General features: G+C 35.5%; 1 protein-coding gene across 1 annotated transcript in view; it reads right to left on the reverse strand.

Moving 5' to 3' along the window:
- Nucleotides 1-2,467: 2,467 nt before the first annotated feature.
- The window catches only part of LOC140153428 (microtubule-associated protein 1 light chain 3 gamma-like), a 52,283-nt gene continuing 31,754 nt past the window's right edge, over nucleotides 2,468-22,996 (reverse strand). The window contains exons 3-4 of the mRNA XM_072176181.1: nucleotides 20,399-20,505; nucleotides 2,468-3,088 (exon numbers count right to left, since the gene is read on the reverse strand). Coding sequence (XP_072032282.1) covers nucleotides 2,929-3,088; nucleotides 20,399-20,505 — 267 coding nt within the window. The 3' untranslated portion in view covers nucleotides 2,468-2,928. The remainder of the gene's footprint in view (nucleotides 3,089-20,398; nucleotides 20,506-22,996) is intronic.

Here is a 22,996-nt window from a genome sequence, read left to right on the forward strand (position 1 = left end):
GTGAGAAATGTGGCTTATTTTCCAGGGAAATTTTAAGCCTGTACCCATGACTCGAATTTTGATTTGGCAAGTTAAGCTTTTGACATTGCATTAAAGATATCAACAACAACAAAGAATTAAATTTGCCTTAGTAATCTAATTATATCATATCTCAATTAATAGCTGCTGAAGGGATGATAACAACTTATTTGATAGTCAGAATGACACCTATAATATGATCATAATGGTTCCCAAATCACCAGAAACCAAAAAAAGACAGATAACAAAGTGTACTTTGATCATCAACTCCTGATATTGCGTGTTATACTTGGCTTGTGCAAATACATTTTTATAACGTTATGAAGCTATAAAAAAAATTAGGTTTATTATTAGAGATGTGTTTATCAATTAATATGATGACATTATGAGCTTGTGATTGGCTGATATGGCAGCATATGGAACAATAATGTATTGTTGAAAACCAATTTTATACAATTTAATAGAATGGGTTTATTGATTCTTAACTCATAGGAGTAGTACTGTTCCAAAAAAGAAATTACAATTTCAAGGCTATGAAAGATAGAAAGTGTTAGGGAATTTGCAAGCATGTAGCCTATCAGGATACAATCAAACAATATTTTTAAAGACTCTCTATCAGTTGACATTTCATATGTCCAGTACTGTCAAAACATTACAACTTACCACAGTCATTTGGCTATACACAGCAGTAAAATTCAACTTTGACCCCAACAGGCTAATTTGTCAATAAACTAATCACCCAATTTCTCTTAAATTGCCAGATGGTTTAGACTCACAAAGATATGGAGACTATAATGTCAGTGGACTTTACCGTGCTCGGTCATGCTAAACCTGATAAGATATAGTAAATATAAACATATGGCGCAATATCAAAATAATATTCTTAAATTGATGACAGTCAGAATTTTATCAAAAGATTTTATTTTGAGCAAAACCAAAATTTGACGTAAGATTTGACAGTTCATAGACAATTGGTATCGTCAGAATGATGATTGTTGATTCTTACCACCTGGCAAAACCATTATGTAAACCATCAAAATGTTGGTTTTATTCAAAAGAAATCTAATGATATTATTGTCTACCAAGAAACCTGATGCATAGACTATATTCTATAGTTCTATAATCTATCAGGGCCGTAGCAAGGTTGAAAAATGTGGGGCGGCCATCACAAATGTGGGGCGGCCAAAATACAAATATATGCCATAATTAAAATAAAGAAATAAAGAAAAACATAACAAATTGCTCAAAAAGTGGGGTGACCATGGCATCCCCGGCCGCCCTGCTTGTTACGGCCCTGTAATCTATGCCTAATGAATCTAGTGAGTCATATTTTTAACAAAGACGACGTGAGACAACATAATTATTTCTGAATAAAGAGCATAAAGTTAGTACTTTTTGATAAGTTTTTTGAAAATACACCAATAACATGCTTTCCTTAAAACCAGCCACCTACATTAATACAGTACAAAACTTGGAAGGGTGCAAAATACACATAAGTTCATGGAATGTTTTAAGTGGAAAGTAAATGCCACATATAAAATCTCTTTCCAGTCATGCATTTGAGGCAAAACATTTAAAAGAATGAAATGTGCTAAATGGCACAGAGGTTTTCAATAATTAATACAATGGAGCATTCCATTAAGGGCTCTATTCATTTACCACTCAATTTCAACCTGATCTGTGGTGTGTGAATTTTACATTACAAAGGAAGATTTTTGGCTTTTTTAAATAATCCATTACACATCTAAAATACAGGAAATAAATACAAATATTTGACAAAAACTACGTGAATGTTGTTATCTGACTTTCATTGACACTTTCCTTGTTGGCATCTCCATATTTAGTATGCAAATCATCTCCATCGCAGTATTGGCAGTAGCAACCATTCAGCCCTTTTTCCTTGATTCCAATCCTTGGATTATTTCTGTTCTTTCACTCCATATGGACGCTTTCTTGAGGCTATGTTTTGGCAGTCCGTGAGGCATTAAGGCAGTATTTGTAGCACACCTATGATATATCCAATTGATCCATCAGTAAACAGGAAGAGATAAAGCATATTAAATGATGTAATATCACATTCTATCCAACAATGATAAAACACATGACAAGTTCACAGGTGTATAATCCTACATTTGGATGACATTCAATTCAGGAATTTGGCAATAAACACTGGATTGCTTAGCCCCCCCCCCCCAAAAAAAAGGTTTGTCTCAAAGCTCACAAGTGGTTTGAAAACAAATGCAAAATTTGATTTTTTTTTTTTTTTAAATTTTTATTCCCGACTTGGTATTTTTATGGTATTTTGAGAAAAAACATCTGATTTTACCGAATTTTTCCGGAAAAACTATAAAAAACTTTTTTTTGAAATAAAAAAAATTCTGCATTTCTTTTTTCCAAATTGCGCGATTTTACAAATGCACACGCAAGCTTTGGGACAAACCTTTTTTTTTTAGGCCTTAGTGCTAATTATCAAGATTAATGCTCAGGAAGATCAGCATTATTCTTTGTTGCATTTAGTTCTGACAACCTGTTACTAATAGACGAATGTTCTACATAATAAACAGGTTGCTATATAGGTTTACATGTAGACACCAATAGCATTACAACAATAGACTTGCCCTTGGATGTGACATAATATAACCACAATATTTTCTTTTCCAATTATACATATATACAATAAATTTCAGTCTCTATTTACACAAATATGCACTGAATTGGAACTACCACGACAATAACGCTGTTAAGTACGTGAATTCGGGTGACAAGACTACCACAGCAGCACAATACCAGACTGTGCTATAGAGTTTGTAAGCTTGACATCAAAATTTGCTTTATCGACGATGCAATCCCGTTGAGTTCCGCCCCTTGCATAGCCCTGCCCCCTTGCAATAGTCCCCCGGGTTCTGTACATCAACCAAACATTTCTTGGGATGCGTAGACCATGTAGAGGAAGCCATCTTCGTCTTTCTCGTCTCTGTATACTTCTGATAACGTTGTGGACATACTTGCTAGACTTTTGTTGTTAACTATCAAGTAGAAGGCTTGCGTTGCATTAAGCTGCATTCGATTCCTGCAATTAAGACGACACACAAAAATGAGTGCATTAGTATCACATGGTATTTTTATGTTGTTGGAACAAGACAAACAGGGTATTAGTCATAAAAAAAAGATGCAGTTCAAATACAGTAAGCCAAAGAATTAAGGTACCTGTATATCTCAAATAAAGACAAATATGTCTAAATTAAAACAAGCAGCAAATACCGGTTTTCTTTAGCTCCGATTTAAGATGTTATTTGTTGAAATTGGTTGAGAATTAAAGAAACGGTGATCTAAAACCTAATGAAGAAACAAAATCAAAAGTTGCACTTTTGTGTTCTAATCAATGAAAGTATGACGCTAGTTTCAATGTGCTAGTCAATGGAAGCACGGCGCTTGTCTCTTGTTTGTTAACGCTTTGTGTACAAATCAATACGGCATGCAATGGAGTAAACAGCAACTTTTAAATTGGCAACTACCTTGGGTTTTTGGATCGCCATGTCTTTATTTCTTGAGCAATTTCAACCAATGAGGTCTTAAATTTGAGCTAAAAAATGCAGCTAATGGCTGCTGATTCCAATTATGACATATCTGTCTTTGTTTAGGATATACATGGGGTGAACTTAACTGGTACCTTAATTTTTTGGCTTACTGTAGTAACAATATGCACATAATGACTTACACCTTACGGCTTGAACTTAATTATTCCTGTGAAATTTAATCCCTGTCCTGACATGATTTTAAAAGAAACTTGTTGCATCAGCCGAAAGATGTGACACATTTTAAAATTATAATCTCTGTGAAATATAAATAGCTATCACCATTCTTAACCGAAGGATATTCCAAACACTGTTATTATGAAAGGCTTTATGGTCTCAAAAGTAAGGCCAATGTGCAGAGTGATTTTAGGGAAGCTTCAATTAATACATTCACAAATTGTCACAAAAATAAACAATATTGAAGTGACATATATCATAGACAGTAGATCTATGCATATATGTGACATGTCATGTCAACAGGAGACACTTTTGGGCAGGTAATCAATTTTGAAGTTTTTACATATCTTAAATATAGAGATATTTTGCTCCACAACGCCGTTTTCCCCAATGAAATCGGACATCCCTAAGCAAAGATATTGAGTTGTAAGTTATGGTATTATAAAAATAGAAATTGAGATATCGGCCTTTTAAAATATTATTGACAATGTTGAGAGTAGGAATTACCTTGAAAAATGTCTCAAAAAATACAAGATGCCAGTTATATTCTGGTCTGAAACTATCAGACAATATTGTAAACATTAATAACTTCACAAATTCGCAACAAACTCAAATTGTGAAAAAATCACCCCGCTATTTTTGGCTATTTCTCCATTTACGATCCTGCCCAAAAGTGTCTCCTTTTGACATGACACGTCACATATTGAATCTTGATGTCAACAATTTCTCTGATCACTGTATAATTTGCATGTTCAAAGAATATCATCAGAAAAATTATTTAAACACTATAGTATAGGTCACCCCGGTCATCCGGGTACTTAGTTTACATGACGCTACAGTCGGCTACACTTACGCTTTTCAACCCACAATAGATCGTGCAGCTGAGCGACTACTTGAAGACTTGTAGCAGAGCTCATTTGGTTGTTTACATTCTGTTTTGACCTCGAATCGAGCAAATTTCTCGGCCGATTTTGGTAAAATAAAGGTTAAATACTTGGCAAAAATTGCATTTTATGTGAAGCTGAACACATGAACATGTAGAGGAGAGTCTTTATTTTTGTTGTTGGCTGGAGGCCCCATGTTGAGAAGTTATAGAAATGGTAGTATTTTGGCCGATTTCAAAAGGGACAAACCACAGAAAACTACAAATTTGACTTCTGAACCGGTTTTGTTGTCAACGGAGGTCAACGACTTGTGACGTCACTCCGGGGTCACCTATACTAAAGAAGTCAAGTAATGTTATTTGAGTTGCATATTAACCCTTACGCTGAAAACTGCTTTTGCTATCAGAGGTTAAAGAAGAAACGAAAAAGGAGAGAAGATGAACAAAGAAGTCACTTGGTATACCCAGGATTTGAACCTTAAGACTCCTAGTGTGCGAAGGACACGATCACCGACCAGCAGCCACAAGGGTTTTGCGTGGGATTCGGTGTGCATATAGCACTTCGGGTGATTGTGTTATGGCATCATGTGGGATCCATGCATGCGCAGTGTATCATGGTTTAAATAAAGTAACTGATAAGGATTATCTTTAAAATATGGTTTGTGTTTTAATGAAAAAACGGGTATTGTTGAAGGGTCAAAAATTGCATCATATTGTTCATGCACAATCATGCCTACCTGTGGATATACAGAGTTCAGAGAATGGGGTAAATAGAAAGCTCTTGTTTACAAGTAACTAATTATTGATATCAATCAATCAGGAGCTTGAAGCAAGCACCTGTCTGATGACAACTCCTGAGCCACCTGTAGGAAGAGAGCATATAGTATACAGCCTTCAGGAAGTCTCCACATAATCCAATCTGTATCATGAGACTTAGATGTGGATTGGCTAGCTCTGTATGCTAATCCTTAGGCTTAGGGTCACACTCGGCCCAGACCAATGTAAATTATTATATTTACTACAATGTAGCGGTCAGTCACTCGCCTTTCATGAATTGTAAACGGTAGTGGTGGTTTTTGTGTTGGTTTGTAAATGGGGCAATTGAAAAATTTTGATATATTTAGGCCTATTTCAATGATGTGTATAAGGAGAGTGACTGTACGAGACGTGCCATTTTCAGTCTTTTGGTATAATCTAGGCCAATTTTAGTATATGGATGGGTCCTTTTTTCAAAATGCCCAATTTTGCCTCACTGCAAATATTTTGGGCAAAAAGTTGTATTATCGACCATGTGAGCAACTTGGTAAGCTTACTACACAAGATAGCATGGAAATATCGGCATTTTTGAAACATCTTGGTTGAAAAAAGTGGTGGGGGCATTTATTTGAGGGTGGCGACTATTTGAGAAAATACGGTATGTGCATGAGCGAATTTCATCACATGCATCTACTCTATGAGTAAAAGGGCAACAGAAGTCAGCTTGAGCTTCTAGCCTCCTAATATACGGGCTAATATAGTTCAAATACTATTGTCAAATCCCAGGCGGGCGAACCAGAGTCGCCCTCCCACTCACGACACATCCCCTCCCTCACTATACACCCCTTCATCCCACGTTTTGCTGTTGGACATGTATGCATTGATTTATCACCCTGTTGATCGCAAAGATTGTATTACATCACACAACATCAAAGTCTCCATTTTACCAAATACATTGCAATTAAAACAAAAATAAACAAGTGTTTTAGTTCAAGGTACTCCTGCTCAGGCATCCTCCACAAATATAATCTCCATCAGTAGGTATACCCCCACCACCACCACACTGGGGTAGATCCAGGTATTAGAAAGGGACCACTCCTAAGAGTAGGAGAGGCATGCTCCCAGCTCCTGCATCTACCCTTGCCTCCACCCACTTGCCTCCACCCCATCTCCCAAGCATCACTACCTCATATCAAAGGAAAGTTCAAAAAGATCAACATTCTTGCTAAATGCTCATCAAGAGAGCAATCTCTGCATATTATGTAAGAAGTCAACCCACTAGTTTACCTAGACATCAGACCACTACATGACACTTTGTTTAAACAGGAAAACAATGAGGGCAATTAAGTTTCCTATTGTTCCTAGAGGCAAGGGCAATTACCTGGTGACTAGTACAATGACATCACATCACACACGTATGATGACGCCAGTACCTGGTGCAGAACCCAGTATGATAGCAACCAGTGGTTTTATCAGCCAAAAAGATGATGTCAATATTGTCATCATGCTATAAACTGTGGTCAAGATATTTTGAAATAACCACAGTATCAAGTCATATGATTTAAAATGTCATATGAACATGTGTAAATCTGTTCAAATTAATGGGTATTTCATTTTAGTAATGAACCAAAAAACCTTTTTGCTCATTGAGAAATTTCATTTTACCAGTTGTTCAAAATACTAAAATGTATTAATTTAGGATTTAAGTGATTTTTGACCTTGATCCTAATTCTATTTTTTTTTTCAATACTGCATCGGCTCTTTTTTTTCGTTAAAAATACTAAAAAATTGACCTTTTTCCCTGAAATTGTCACTGCGTCATATCAATGTCATCAAATTGATTAGATTTCCAATTAGAGTCAGAACAAATATTCCATTTCCTCTGTTCTCTATTGTCTTTGCAAAATTTTTAAATCATGAAATAGATGATTAAATTTTAATAAACAATCTTATTGGCTTATTTTGCTTAATTGCATCATGGTGTGGTATTAAGTTTAATGTTCATTTCTTTATATTTCCTAACTGAAGCAGGACACAAATAAACAGGATACATTTGTATCCTTACTTTCGCTTCAACTTTCTTTGCATACGTAGATAGGCCGTCCTTGTATGGGTGGTCAGCTGCACCGGTACTGCGATAACCGACTGCTTACTCATAGAAATAGTATAACTTATTTGCTTTGTAAGTTTGTATGTAGCTAAAGATGATTTAGAAATATCATGACACAACTCCAATGACTCCAAACTCCGCTTTCCACAACTCTACAATATTAATCACCTCTTGTAATCATATGAATATGATGCAATTGGAGGATAAATTGAAACAGAAAGCTAACAAAAGGTTTTATGTAATTAAGCAAATAAAACCCACCCTACAATATAGCATTCAATAAATCTGTATTGCAAATTATGACAACATATTTAATTTATATGAATGGCACTTTGTATGCATACTGAATGAAAATGTATCATCAATTTCTGACGTCATCTGCTCTGGAAAACACCTGTTGGATTTCACTGCAAATTAATTTCAAAATGAAAGTAATGTTTGCATTATTTACAAAAGTATACTTCACTATTTGCCAGGAAAGTGGTTACATAACTTCTTATTGATTGGACCATGCACTGTTTGCAATAAAAGTACACCTGACATGTAGTAGACTTTGTGTAGCAATCATTTTGATCATGGTTCAGGTCTCAAAAATGTATTTTGCGATAATCGTATTTTTAACAAAGCAGCGGAGCAAACAGAATTCATGTTTCTTTTATTAAATTCAACTAGAGCGGCTACTGCAAGCTCTACTGATGCATACTAATACAAGCAATGATCCAACTATCACAATTCTTTGAACATGAACCATGCATAACATCATCATGATGGTTAATGACCCCCAGGGGGGCACTTAACACAAATGACCATATGGGTATGTTCCCCCAGAAAGGGCCCCCTTTTTGGATTTCGCAGCTCCGAATGACCCTATATTTGACCAAAATAGAGCTCCGAAGGAGACTCCTGATTTTGATAATTTCAGCTCTAAAAGACCCCAAAATTGCTTGTTCCTCATATCTCTGGTTTTTTCAGGTGATTTTCAACCAAAAAGCCAAGAAAGACTATTGATTTTGACTGTTCGCAGCTCCAAAAGTCCCCATTTTACTTGTTCGCAGCCCGGTTCGCAGCTCCAAAAGACCCTTACCGGTACGTCGTCAGCTCCCAAAGACCCACCACCTTAAAAATTCCGGGGGAACATGTATGCTACCAAAATTTTTGATGTGCCCCCGGGTAATGACCATAATCTTTTTAAGCAGTAATAATTGTGTAAAATATTTATTACATATAGATGCCCCTGTTTGTTCATGTAATACGGAACGATATCACTGGTTAGACCCTATTCGTATTCGTACAGTCTATGCTATAGGGCAAGCTCAAGCACATTGCATTTGCTGACAATGATAAACATTACATCACGTTTTCATCAGTTTGAAACATGGGCAACGATGTAAATTTTTGTCATTAAAACACTGAAGCAATTCATGTATGTACAAGTTCAATGTAAGAGCTTAACCTGAATATTAGTACTCAGAACACATCCATTATGATTCTCTTACAAATTCACCAGGACTGCACATTGATTTCAAATCCACTTCATTAAATCAGTGAAAAGTTGGTAGACCTTACAATGAAGAGTTTTAGGAGCGAACATGTAATGTTGATGTAATTCCCTCGAGGAGTTCCACTTTTAACAATTGCATCAAGCGATTCGTAACAAAATAGCAGGCTTTACTGGCTTCTTGTTATAAACACAATAACAGCGCACATTATATTGTGTCGCAAGCCCATTCATTTTCAATTCAACTTGCATTTCGGATGTTGAAACAGTACCTCATATGTCTCAACAAGGATATGAATTACTTGGCATCTTCACCGGTTAGCAGTAGTAGGTACGGAAGTGCTCCGGTAACATTTTCATGGATTGATAACCGGCCTTTGGCGTCGCAGGCACTCTCTTTGAAATTTGGGTAATAATAACATTTGAAGAGCAATAGCGTAAACTGACAAATATGACAGGACTGTAACTTAGCGCAACTTAAATTTAATATACTTTGGAATTCCGGAAAAAGGAGGATTAAATTTTCATCCCTGATTGAGTATTTTAAATACTTTGGTTCTTACATGTTGCGCAATCATTGCCTGTCAATTAACCTTTCATGAGAATAAATCTTTTGGGGTGTCAAAATCTACAACTCTGAGGATGAAAAATATTTTTATGAATTTTTCATACCATCAAGTTTCTCTGAGCATTAACTCCAGCGCATCTGTTCATACTGTTTTCATAACAAAGCTTTCTAAACAAGAAGGCAACTCCAAAATTAGCTACAAAATTCAAAAATATAATCTCTTCTGGAACTTCTTTTTCATACGGTACCTATATCTTTTTCTAAATGATCTAAGTACTGCTTGCAATGACGTCATACATAATAATGACAATAAAAAGCACTTTATGATTGCATATTATTCAATATTCTGGTATCAAATCATAGACAGTAGAGAGCACTTTAGAGAGGCAATAGCATATAAAGTTCTACATCAGTGGCGTAGCATGGGTCATCATATTGGGGGCACCCGACCATGATTGGGGGGCACCGGGTCTGATTGGGGGGCACAAGCCCTTTTTCGGCCATTTTCCTATTGGATTTTTTAAAATTTCAGACCGATTTGGGGGCACGTGCCCCCTGTGCCCCTATGACACTACGCCACTGTTCTACATAAATAAAAATAGCATAAAAGACTTAATACAATAGGATAAACAAGAGATAAAAAAGAGGGGCAAAATAGAAATGAGGTCAGATCATGGAGATTAGTTTGTGGAAACTCTAGTACTGATTTTATAGTAAGTTACTATCTCACACAATGAAATTTTGAAAGCATCTTAGTGGGGTGGGACAAATGGATATGAATATTTGCAATGTTAAATGCTGCTTTTACCCAGAATCATGTGAATTTTGGCGTGCCTTAAACAATAATTGACCGTTAAGCCGAGAGGTGAAAATAACTACCGAGATTATAGCGACTTATCCCTCACCTTTAAGCCATTGTGGGAATCAAATTGTGCAATCCAATTTGGCGTATCTTAAAATCATCTTTGCCGAAATGTTGTACTTTTGTGATACTAATAAAGTCAGATAATATTATTAGTTTGAAACAAGTCTTCACAATCGCTGCATAAAACATGAACTACATCACTGCAGTCAAACTAATCTACCATTTCTAAATAAACAAACGTCACACTCGTCTCAAGTGTAATTACTTTGTTTCTAAAAATATCGTTCATTTAAACAAAATTATATTTCATTTTTGTTATGCTCAATTAAAGGTTTGCAAAATAGATTTGGTTGATCTCCGAGGAATTGCCATATAATCAAAGTGAGACCGACTGTGAACGATAATGATCCTTGGCATTTATGTTCTACTGTCCATGGCAATTTTATTATAAAATTGCTTTTTACTTGGTTACATGTCAATCAATATTTTAACAATGGAAAATGAAAATGTCATACAGCTGATAAAAACATGATTATGGTCAAGGAAATGTTATTATTAGCTGCAAACCTTAGCAAATTTTGAACTCTTGGTGCACAATGAGACAGCAAATATATTCAAAGCAGGCCCGCACGCAGGATTTTTTTTGGGGGGGGGGTGCTGATTTTGAAAAAGTGGACTTTTTTCCAAAGGGGGGTGCGATTTTGGGAAAATTGGACTTTTCCACAAAAATTTGGACCTTTTTTGACCAAAAAACCATTAAAAAACCTTATTTTTTTGCTCGCTACGCTCGCAAATTCTTAATTTTTGGGACTTTTTGTATACTTTTGCAAATTTGGGGAGGTGCGGTCGCACCCCTCACGTCACGGGCCTGATTCAAAGTGACACAGACAAGATGAAATCAGGGGTCTCCTTCACAAAATACACACATGACTGACCAATAATATGTGATGCAATCAACCAAAACTAGTGGCTGATCTCCAGCCGAATATTGGCTATAATAAATGTGACTTTTACATAATGATAAAATTACATGATGTGAATGATTTATATTACACATTTGTTGTGGTTGCATCTTGAAAACAACTTTCCCATCATCAGACTCATTTTGCTTTATTGCCTCGCAATATGTTGATTCTTCGCTGGATGTTCGGATCTGTACCATAAACTAATCAATGGCTAATATAGTTATATACCCCTAAATTAAACATACCAGACGCTCTATATGAATTTCGGAATATAACTAACAAAGAAAAAGCACTTTTAATCCTTCGTTTTCTGCGATTCAAGGAGCCGCCATGATAGCTGCTTGCTAATCCTTTCTGCCACAAGCGGTAGTGTAACCTTTCACACAGTCCCACGGCGACCGTGTGTTGCTGTATGGCATTCGCGTCCCCTACAGCGAATTTTGGTTTTTAGTGCTGTTTTTACTTTTCGTTCTCAAAAGACATTGTTGATCATAAATATTACTTAAAATACATTTTTTATGTTTTTCTGTAGTTTTATGGGTAAAATTGTTGTGTTTTCTTTTGAACGAATGTTGAATCTGAACTTTGGTAGTATTAAACCCGTGTCACCAAAGTTCACGAGGGACGAGGCTTGTGGCACGGATTTCGCTGGTATCAAACTCGGTGTACCGTTACAGCGTAATAAAAAATACATCGGTTATCAAGATGGCAGCCACCATGGATCGCAAACTCACCGCTGATCGTCAGAAGGAATTCAGATTTCTCCTTTATTTGGACGTATATAAGCTTGGGACTTTTACTGTTTGTCGTTTTTATTATTACTGCAACTATATAGCCATTGATTGGTTTATGGTACAGATTCCCTTTAATAAATTGTATAATTTTGGATGAAATTTGCCAGCAGAGTGGTTCTGTGTAGCATCTTAGTTAATTGGATCAGGAACCTTTGGAATGATAGTGCAAGCTGTAGATTTTGTGTGGTGCTAATTTTATTTGTGGTTCAGTTCTCAAAAGCGTGATCCATGCAGTTGAAATAGTGATAATTTACTTACAAGTTACACACAAATGTACACCCCACACTTCCAAAATCCCACAAAGAAGTGAAGAAAGTTCACAGATTTATAATCACTTCAGAATTATTATTTCTTAGTTTAAAAGGCAATGATTGTATACAAGAAAAAGGCCCCCAAATATCACACAAATTTCCACTTTTGCTGCAATTTTGATATAAAATTGGATCGGTTGCGCCCATATTTATTGGTTGAGCTATGAGTTTTAAAATATTGACGAGACGTAGTCGAGTCCAATATTTTACAACTCATAGCGAGACCAATAAATATTGGGCATAAAGCATCCAATTTTATCATTATTATGTTTTGGATCCAATATTATCACAACTTGGATTCATCAAAACATAATAATGTGCAAAATTGGTTGATTCTCCCCCCCCCCCCCCCCAAATCCTGGTGTCTCCACTGCATTTTAATCGGTATAATACTAAGAAAATGACACAAAATACTAATAATCCCTACTATAAAATCATCACCCATTAAAATTGTACAGCCATCCATCACATGTAACCTCATTTACAATAATATACAGGTTGTTCTCACTGTTCTATTATTACTGAAATAGCCCTTTTCAAAAATAAATTATGAAGAGCTTTAATAATTTGATGAGGCTAATTACCATGAAGACTTGAACAGATCAACCTGTTGTATTCAACATAATTGCTAAATTCATGTCACAAACTGTATACAAATTGTGACTGCTCGGTTGTGTTATTATTCATAAAATAATAACCTTTTTTTTTTTTTAAACCTGAATTCAGTAAAAAAACACACCACAAATTTCACATTAAAATCAAGCAAACTGAATGGCATCATGTTGTTTGATTCCAGGTTGATCCCTGAGTGAAGCAGCATCCAATATGACTTCAACATATGGCCAACAGACCATCTTCTGTCAAGCCCTACTTATATAGTAGGTTTTCATAATTCATATGGTACCGGTAGCTGTGTAATATGATTATAAATTTATAACACACTTGATCCAAACTAAATTTGGTAGCGACAATGTGTAAAAATTGCATTTGGATTCACTGCAATCATGTTAGAAATTATGTTGGCGTTAAAAAGATGACCTGATTGACAGCCTCATTCCCCCCCCCCCCCAGTTTTTCCTATTAAAATGGAGATTTTGTCATCACAAAAAGTTCATGTTTTTCTCATAAAAAGAGTGACATTTTAGGACTAAAATATATTCTGTTTAGATGTTATGTGATAGCCTCATGATCCCCAAATGTGGTATACCACACATACCATTCCATTATATGGGCCATTGTAAAAACATATTTGTACTTAGTGGCACTAGGCATTTACCTCAAAATTTGGCAATTGGATTATTTCGGTGCAGGCCTCAATGTGATGTACAAAACATAATACAAAAATATCTGACCACCTTACCTTTAAATGTAATGTAAATGTAATATGTACATGAATAATGTGACTCTGATATGTTGTCCTGTAGCCTATACGTAATGCAAACAGGTGTGGGTGTATGTATGCTTACCATCATGCCTCATTTTAGAGTCTTTATAATTGGCACATAATAATCTGTAATTTTACTAAATCGAGATAATTATTTTAACTATGAGGTTTGATATACCAAGAAGATACATAATAGTATTAATCCTAACACCGAACACTGCTTTTTGCTATCAAAAGTTAAGAAAAAATGAAAAAGGAGAGAAGATGAACAAAAAGGTCACTTGGTACCCCATGGATTCGAACCTTAGACCCTCGCATGCCAAGCACACGATCATCGACCGCTAGCCACATGGTTTCATTGGCCCAGCCAGCGATTCCCTGAGCACATATAGCACTTCATCCCATGTGGGTATCATGCATGCACAGTAGTTATCCTCGTGGTATTTTGTGGCAATTTCGCATTTTTTCACGCAAAAAGTAGCCTACCAATTACTGTGAGGCTTTTTGGCGAAAGGGAAGGAAAGAAGGAATGAATGAGGGAAGAAAGAAGATTAAAAAAGAGTTTTTGAATCACATACCCATTGCAGCTACAGGGGATAGCAAGCCACAGGTGTGTACCTTAGCCGGCCAAGGCTTTTGTGCTATATGTGTGTGTTCGGATGATTACATGTATGCAATCAGATCATGTAGGATACTTAATTGTACTCACTTTGTGCTGTAGACTTTTGTAGCTTTTGGTTGGGTTAGGACAGACCTTACATACATACATACATAAAGATATTTATAAAGCGCCTTTAAAATTCAACTAGTTTATTTGAAGTGCCAACTGGTACATTTTAGTGATCATATGAAGTGCCAATATGTCAAGGGAAGACTTTGCGAAGTAGCGCTTGTGCATAGCGGGTATTTAAGGTTCAATGGTGCCTTATTGGGGGTCCAGGGGGCAGCGCCCCCAGAAGCTCCTGGATTTTAAGGTTTTTTAAAGGCCCAGATGGGATATTTTCACCCCTTTTGTTCAAGATTTATGTGAAAAAAATATTTCAATTACCGGGTGCCACTTCGTGCGCCACTTCGGCTGACTCCAACCGCCACCAGTTGAGAGGGCCTAGGTTAGGGTTAATGAGTATATCCTGGTATTTCTCACTTTTCCAGGTTGTATTTACCACAATTACCAGCCAACCCTAAAACAATAGGCAACTTGCCACAATATTTGATTTTTTATCTGTAATTTCTTTTGTGATGACTTTGGCTATCTTCAGTAGACAGCAATCTCACCATGTAACCTTATATAAGGCATGTCAGTGATATTTTTTTTCTACAAACACATACTGTAGAACCACAATGCAAATTGAATGGGCCACAGAAAATTGGTGCCAGGGGCTTTCTCTATTATGCAGAGTTATTTTTATGTCAATCAATTATTACAGTTATGAAATTTAATATTTAAAGATAATACTCTTAACTGGCACATGTAGTTATTCTCTAACAGCTCTGCAGCTGGTAGAATATTAGTTCCAATACTATCATCTGCTAATAACATGCAATACCAATTTGTTCTGCAATTTTACAGACAACTTGTAAATTACAATGCCATATACCTCAAGTGAACTTGAATGTACAACCCCAAAGAAATAGATTGATAAGGCTGATAAATTAATTGTCTGAAAATAACTATACTTCACAAAGTACACTGTAGGTTAAAAAATTGAATTATGAAGCTATTATATTTACAGATTAACTGCTATATCCACAATCCGATATCGATTTTATCATATCAACCAATATCTAATCCAATATTTTATTGCATCTTAATTGTGGTGATAATTTTCGTTACAATGTAGTGTTCCTTCAGCTAATTATGATGAATTCTATCAAACACAAGTCTAAACACTGTAACCTGTGATGATGCTGTAGACTCTGCATTAAAAACATCACTGCTGTTGTTGCATTTTTTTACCATGAAAACAGGAAGCATTATATTGGTAATCATTAACTTAATTTCTGCTGGTCCAATATCCGATTATCGGTTAAGCCTTATTCATTGACTTTCACTTTTTCCTTAAACCCACTTGACAATGAAAGGCTATCTATATACACAAGATTCCCATCTACTAAGGTACTAAGGAAATGCAGGCTTGCCAAAAGATTTCAGCCCGAAATGCGGGTCAAATAATCGAAAAGTCACCCAATTTTTTTTCTTTACCATTGGTTTCTATAGGGCAGGAAACTATCGGAAGTCGTGGGAGCCAATGTTGAAAAGTTGCCCAATTTTTTTTAACCATTGGTTTCTATGGGATAGGAATTGTCAAAAGTCGCTGGGAAAAATCTTCAAAAGTCGCCCAATTGGGCTACCAAATCGCGAGTTTGGCAACCCTAAGGAAATGCAATGAAACATTTCATTTAGCTCTGTCTTTGCCACATAATGCCTTCATCTCCTCCAAATCCTCCCACACAATTTATTTTCCTCTCTCTCTCTCTCACCCAGAGCATCTATGCTAAATTCAAAGTAGCCTTAAGCCAAGTCTAAACGAGAAAAAGTATTTACCCATATCGTGTATCATTCAGAAATTTTGACAGCCTAAGACGACTCGACAAAAAAGATCCATGATGACCCATGCACTTCCATTGTTGTATCTCACTTGTATTAGTTTTCATCAAGACTGCAAATAAATGCTTTTTCAACTTAAGATTATTTAACAATGATCTTGGTCAATCTAAGAGGCTGGTGTTGACACATTTAAAACATGTCTTTTAGCTTACACTTTGAATTCAAAAGCAAAACTTCACGTAGTCACAATGTAAATATAGCAAGCTACATGTACCGTATACAGTCCCACTACCAATAGATGTGTAATTTTATCCTCATGATTATCCTCAGAATAGACCATGTCTAACTTTAGACCTGGTCTTATTGGCCAAGATCATAAATTGTTAAATAGTCTTAGGGAGGGATCCATTTTTTTCTCCTCTAGGCTACTGCTAGTAAAGTCCAAAAATTAAACTGCATCTATCTAATATTAGGCTACATGTACGTAACAGGATGATCTACAATATTATAGAATAAGGTATGAAAATACCAAAAAGTTCCTTCTCCGTAGTTAAACCATGTCTAAAGTTAGACCTGGTCTAACTTGTTTTGTGCATATATGGACCAAACAAGTTTAAAAATCAAAATGGTAAAACACACAGAATATTTTTGTTGAGTTTATCCAACTTGAATCTAAATCAAACACAAAATTCAAATTGATTGCAACTTTCGTCAAAATGAAATTACTATGATCTTTTCAATGGTATGCACAGGGCTGTCAACTTTTTGGAATTGCTTGGCGTGAGACAGAGGCGTACCGGGATTTGCCGACTCCAATGTTCATTTTGTACCATGATTATTTGAGCCACGGCGCCGAGACAGTGAAAAGCGGGGGTAGGAGTAACAAATTATTCATGACGATGCGTGAGATTTTACTCATTTTGCGTGAGATTTACTACCTAGGCGTGAGATTATACTACCTTGGCGTGAGACCGTGAGAAAGTGACCCAATGCGTGAGACTCCCGGCCAATGCGTGAGAGTTGACAGCCCTGGGTATGCATTGTTCTTTGGAAAAAAAATATTAGTATTCTGAGGAAGCAGCCTAATATCACAAAACCATCCATCACTCCACACCGTACCCCACCCAAGAAAAAAGGATACATGTAGACATCAAGGGTGAAAAGAAGTGGGAGATGGGAGCCGTTTAGCCCCCAGAAACCCTGAAATGGCCCCTGGTCCCATCTAAATTTAAGCTGCCCAGGGGACACTTTTGTACAGAAACTGGCCCTTGGTCACAATACCCAAAAATTCAATTCCATAGCCATAAATGCATGATGAACTTATCCAGAACAAATATTGGCCACTTGTTGATTATAAGTGGCCCCTGGTTCCATGTTGAATGAAATGAACCAGGGGCCATTTTGTGTAAAAAGGAGCCCCTGGTTCATCATTTCTTATTTTCACCCTTGGTAGACATTGCTGCCTTCAAACTGATAAGCCCAATTGATGCACACGCTGTCATGTACAAGGCCCTCGGAAAATAACGCCCAAGTATTTTGATCAATATAATAGCCATTCTGTTCGTTATAACCATCCATGTAATTGCTGGCAACTCCCACCTGAACTTAAAAATCCTCCTCTATTCTCAAGTTGTAATATAAGAAAGACGTGCTTACGTGGACCTTGGAGACAGGGAAATGCAAGTTGATCCTCTCTTCATATTTTCAATTCTATCAGGCTAATGGTTTTAGCTACTGGATATTTAAAACAAAATCTCTATAAGAATTTCCCATCTGGCTCTTGAAAGGTTTTCATCTAGACTCCTAGTGATGATGACATGTATTAGGCCAAAAAAAAGGTTTGTCTCAAAGCTTGCGTGTGCGTTTGTAAAATGGTGCAATTTGAAGAAAAAGAAATGCGGAAATTTTTTTTATTTCAAAAATGTTTGTTTGTTTTTTGTTTTTTCCGGAAAAATTCGGTGAAAATCAGGTTTTTTTTCAAAATACCATAAAAATACCAAGTCGGGAATTAAAAAAAAAAAAAAAAAAATCGCATTTCGCATTTGTTTTCAAACCGCTCGTGAGCTTTGAGACAAACCTTTTTTTGTGGCCTTACAATATGTATGAGCTGCAATTTACTGGAATCTATCTAATCATTGAAACTTAACTTGAGAACAATCACACAAAAAGCACACAAATGTTCACAAATGACAAAGTGGGGGTTTAAGGGATCTAGTATTTTTTAAGGGACATGAGAGCACCTCAGACCTATCGATTGCATTCTGAATACTGAAGCATGTCTTTCTGATATCAAATAATTTTCATTTTTGAAAATCACAATATAATACAAATTTTATGACAAATTATAAAAATTTTATATTTTTCAAATTTTTGATATATAACAGTCCTCAAGTAAATTATATAAATCTAATGATATATTCTTAAAGTGTATGTAGCTGGGAGGAAAAGCCGACGGTCAATTGAAAATTTTGACCTTTCATATTGAAGATATGGATTTTTTCCAAAAAAAGACCTTTTGTTTTTTGGTGTTTTGGGGAAAAAAATCCATATCTCCAATACGAAAGGTCAAATTTTTCAATTGATCGTCGGCTTTTCATCCCACCTACATACACTTTAAGTATAAATCATCAGATTTGTAAAGTTTACTTGAGTACTGTTAAATATAAAAATATCAATTTTAATGATTTGCCATAAAATGTGTATTAAATTGCTAATTTCAAAAAATCAAAATTATTTGATATCAGAAGGATATTCTTCGTATTCAGAATGCAATTCGATATGTCTGATGTGCTCTAATGTCCCAAAATAAATACTGTCCAAACGTTCATACCCCAGCCCTTAAGCCAAAGTTTTACAAGCAAGACAATTTTTCAAAACAGATCCACAGGCTAGAAATCTGTGGCAGTGCAGGCGAATCCATTCGGATTCTCGCAAGAGAATTTTGCGAGAATCCCTGATTCGCGCATATCTACATCCCGCTCCCGCTGCACAATGATTGAAAAAAATAATGCCCTCATACAGTCTGATCAATCCCGGGGTACTCAAGTTTGGTTTTGGTAGGGACGTGCGCTGAGATTTTGGAAGTAGACCCATAAATATACCAATTTTTCAAGAAATTTGGACCCATTGATATACCAAAAGTCAAAATTTTCGGCCGAATTTATCCAAAATTGTCTTAGTTTTTACAAATTTTCCCAAAATTTTGGGGAAATTTTGAAAATTTTGGCTAGATTAAGGAAAAATTGGGCTGTTTTCCGAAAAAATTGAGAAAATTTTGAAAAAAGGACCCATTCATATACCAAAATAGGCTTTGAAAAAGGGGTCATTGATATACCAGAAGGCTGAAAATGCTACCCATGTTTGCGTGCACGTCCCGTATGGTCATTTGTACTGAGTACCCCGGGATCAATCATCCAAGATGGCGGCTCTGGCGAACGAAACATCGGCACGCAACCGATGGCTGTTTTTGCTGTTAAAATGCCCTCTCAAATCAGTAATTATTAATGATTTAAGTAAATTATACCATAATTTGTCATTTTGGGGGTTCAGTTGCTTAAATAATGAAGTATAATTAGTCAAACCGGGACTCAAACTGGGTACATATTTTTTTCTTTCTGTTCACTGCCATATGGATTCGCCCGGTTGATGTTTTACGAGAATCTTTGCGCGAATCGAATCCGATTCGTGTCGGATTTCTGAGCCTGATCCACAATTTCAAAGTCCCACATTCCCCAACAAAACTAACAGTAAATATTAACCAATGTTGGCTATGCTTGAACACATATCCAGTGCAAAGAGCCAAAAATGCTATGCATGATTGCTTTCAATCAAATATGGAATTTCCAGAAGCTGCATGCATTATTTTGACACAACAAAAATGAAATAAAAGCACTGACGTCAGATCATATTTGTTTATTTATGCAGGGTGTCGTTCTTCTGGACTTACCTAATTATTGTAACAAACTGACTCATAGTGAGTTCCTGTGGTACTAAAAATTTTGTCTTGTCTAGAAGTGGTAGTGTTGTTTCTTTGTAGTATCTTTCAACTATTACCTGAAAAAGAGAGAAATACATGGAACAAATGTATTATTAGTGAACATTTTACATTTTGAAAAAGCTAAAAACATTAAAAACAACTCTCAAAAAAGTAAAAAAATATCAATTATCCTAAGGAGGTGTTGCAAAAATAACCTTGAATGCTGCAAGAAAAATAATTCACAGGTTTGCACAATACATATTTGAAATTGAAAAAAAAAATAGGTGTAAGGCAAAAAAATGTTTGTCTCTCACATGCAAGTTTTTGCTGGACCATGAAATGGTACCAGCCTTTAGTGTATGTTACTACATTGTAGCTTGCTAAGTTACTAACTAAGTTACTATCTGACTAACATTTTGGTCTGAAATGCCACCAAGGTATGACCCCCCTGTCAAATGGTATGGTACACAAATTTGCTGGTAGTACAATGTAGACATAGAAGTAAACTGTAAACAAGGTCAATGCCACAGTACCGTGCTGACTCAAGTATAGTCCCACCCCATTTTTAGGTGAACATTTTTCAAAATTGGGGGGTGGGACTATACTCGAATTTTTAAAACAAATGCTAGGATCATTCATGGTTGACTTACTTTAAAAAAATTGCATGATTGCTTGTGTTTTTAATATGAAAAGTGATCATTTGTATTCATGTCATACTATATTTATGATATCAAAATGCATACAAATTCAATGGATTTTGAAATCATTAATAGAGTATGACATGATTACAAATTATCACTTTTCATATTAAAACACAAACAATAATGTTTTTTTTTCTTTTTTTTTTTTTAGTAAGTCAACCATGAATGATCCTAGCATATAGCTGTAGGTCCAGGGACACTACAAAACAAAAACAAAAAAACTTGGGGGTGGGACTTAACTCGAAGGTGGAACTATACTCGTGTCAGTACGGTAATTTGAAAATACCGAAATATTATGACGTTAAAAAATCCTGGGAGCAATATTACACATATGCATATGTGTGCTAATAAATGAGTGGGATGAATAACCCTTAACTTTTACTATGTTAATTATGAAAACATGTTCATAACAAATTCCGAGAAAAGCTATGAAGCAGAAAATTTGCAACATTATAAAAATGCACACTCTCTGGCGCATTATCACATTCAATAATTGACCAGTAAAATTACAACGTATTAGTATTACACATCATAAATGATGCTCTTTTTATGGTCTGTGATTAAAAACAACTTTAAATGGAAACAAATACTGGTGTATGTATTTTTAATTCCAATTATTATCAACATTCTACAGAAAAGGCAAAATGAACGAGTACCATACTGATATTATGCAATTTCCATACATGATTGAATGTAGCTTGTTGTTACAAATACAATGCACACACAATGCATGCAATGTCATTCTTTTTTTTTCAGTAGAAGTTGACCCAGCTGATTTTTACAGAAACATTGATTTGTTATGTGTAGTTCAGTGTCAAAGAGAGGAGCCTATTTTTAATCTACATGTATTCTAACAAAGGATAACTGTGAATCTATTGATCACTTATCAATTCTTTACAATTGGTTGCTCACAATCTGTTTCATTGAAGTTATTTTTTAAACCACAACACAAAAGAAATTCAAATGCCAACCAAATGAGTTGGTATTTTTTCATATCTCTCTATTTGGTAAATTTAAGTGCAGGTTCACCTGACACTTTTACAACTACATTAAATATGTATACAATGGCCTAGAAACACTGTTACCTAACCTAACGTTTCCCTAAATTTATACAAATAGCATGCCATGCCCATGAAAATTAAGAAATATTTAATAAACTTTGAGTGCATTATTCTGCATTCCGGAAGCTATTAGTTTCACCAGTATTATCTTCAATAACACTTTGATGACAACTCTCAAGCTCAACAATATCACATTTCTTTTCTTTCAAAAAACTTAAAAATTGCCCTGCACAGTTACGATATATTTAATGTCTCTCTCCAGCAAAAATCTGACTCTGTTTCTCATGTTTTAATTATACCACACAGACTAAAAGAGAAATCAAAGTAAGTAGCGTCAAGAAATTCAAATGCCAAATGAGTTTGTATTTTTTCATATCTCTCTATTTGGTATTTTAAAGGCCCTTTCAGTGATTTCACAGGAACATTAAAAAAAAATGGAAATTTGTCAGAGTTGCTTAGAAATAAAGAATAAGTCTACAGAATTTCATTAAACCACTTTTCCCTGAATACATCGACAAATTAGTCAAAAACAGAAGTTTTAGAAAGGTTTTCTACTTCAACTCAGATCGACTCGAGAAAATCGAGATTTTCGTACAGTCGCCACCAATCGACTGGAAAAACTTCCTAGTCCAGTGTTTCTAACACGGGGAAGTAGAGTCTAAATTGATTTAAAACAGGCGCTTAATTTTTGTAGTAGAAAACAAAATAAGCAATTAAACATGTTAAAGGTCACCGAGGCAAACTAACGGTCAATTCAAATATGAAAAACAGTTAAAATTGTGTATTTTGTTTAAAATAGTAGCTAC

This window comes from Amphiura filiformis, chromosome 5 (genome assembly GCF_039555335.1).
Source record: "Amphiura filiformis chromosome 5, Afil_fr2py, whole genome shotgun sequence".
In the NCBI taxonomy this organism is placed as follows: domain Eukaryota; kingdom Metazoa; phylum Echinodermata; class Ophiuroidea; order Amphilepidida; family Amphiuridae; genus Amphiura; species Amphiura filiformis.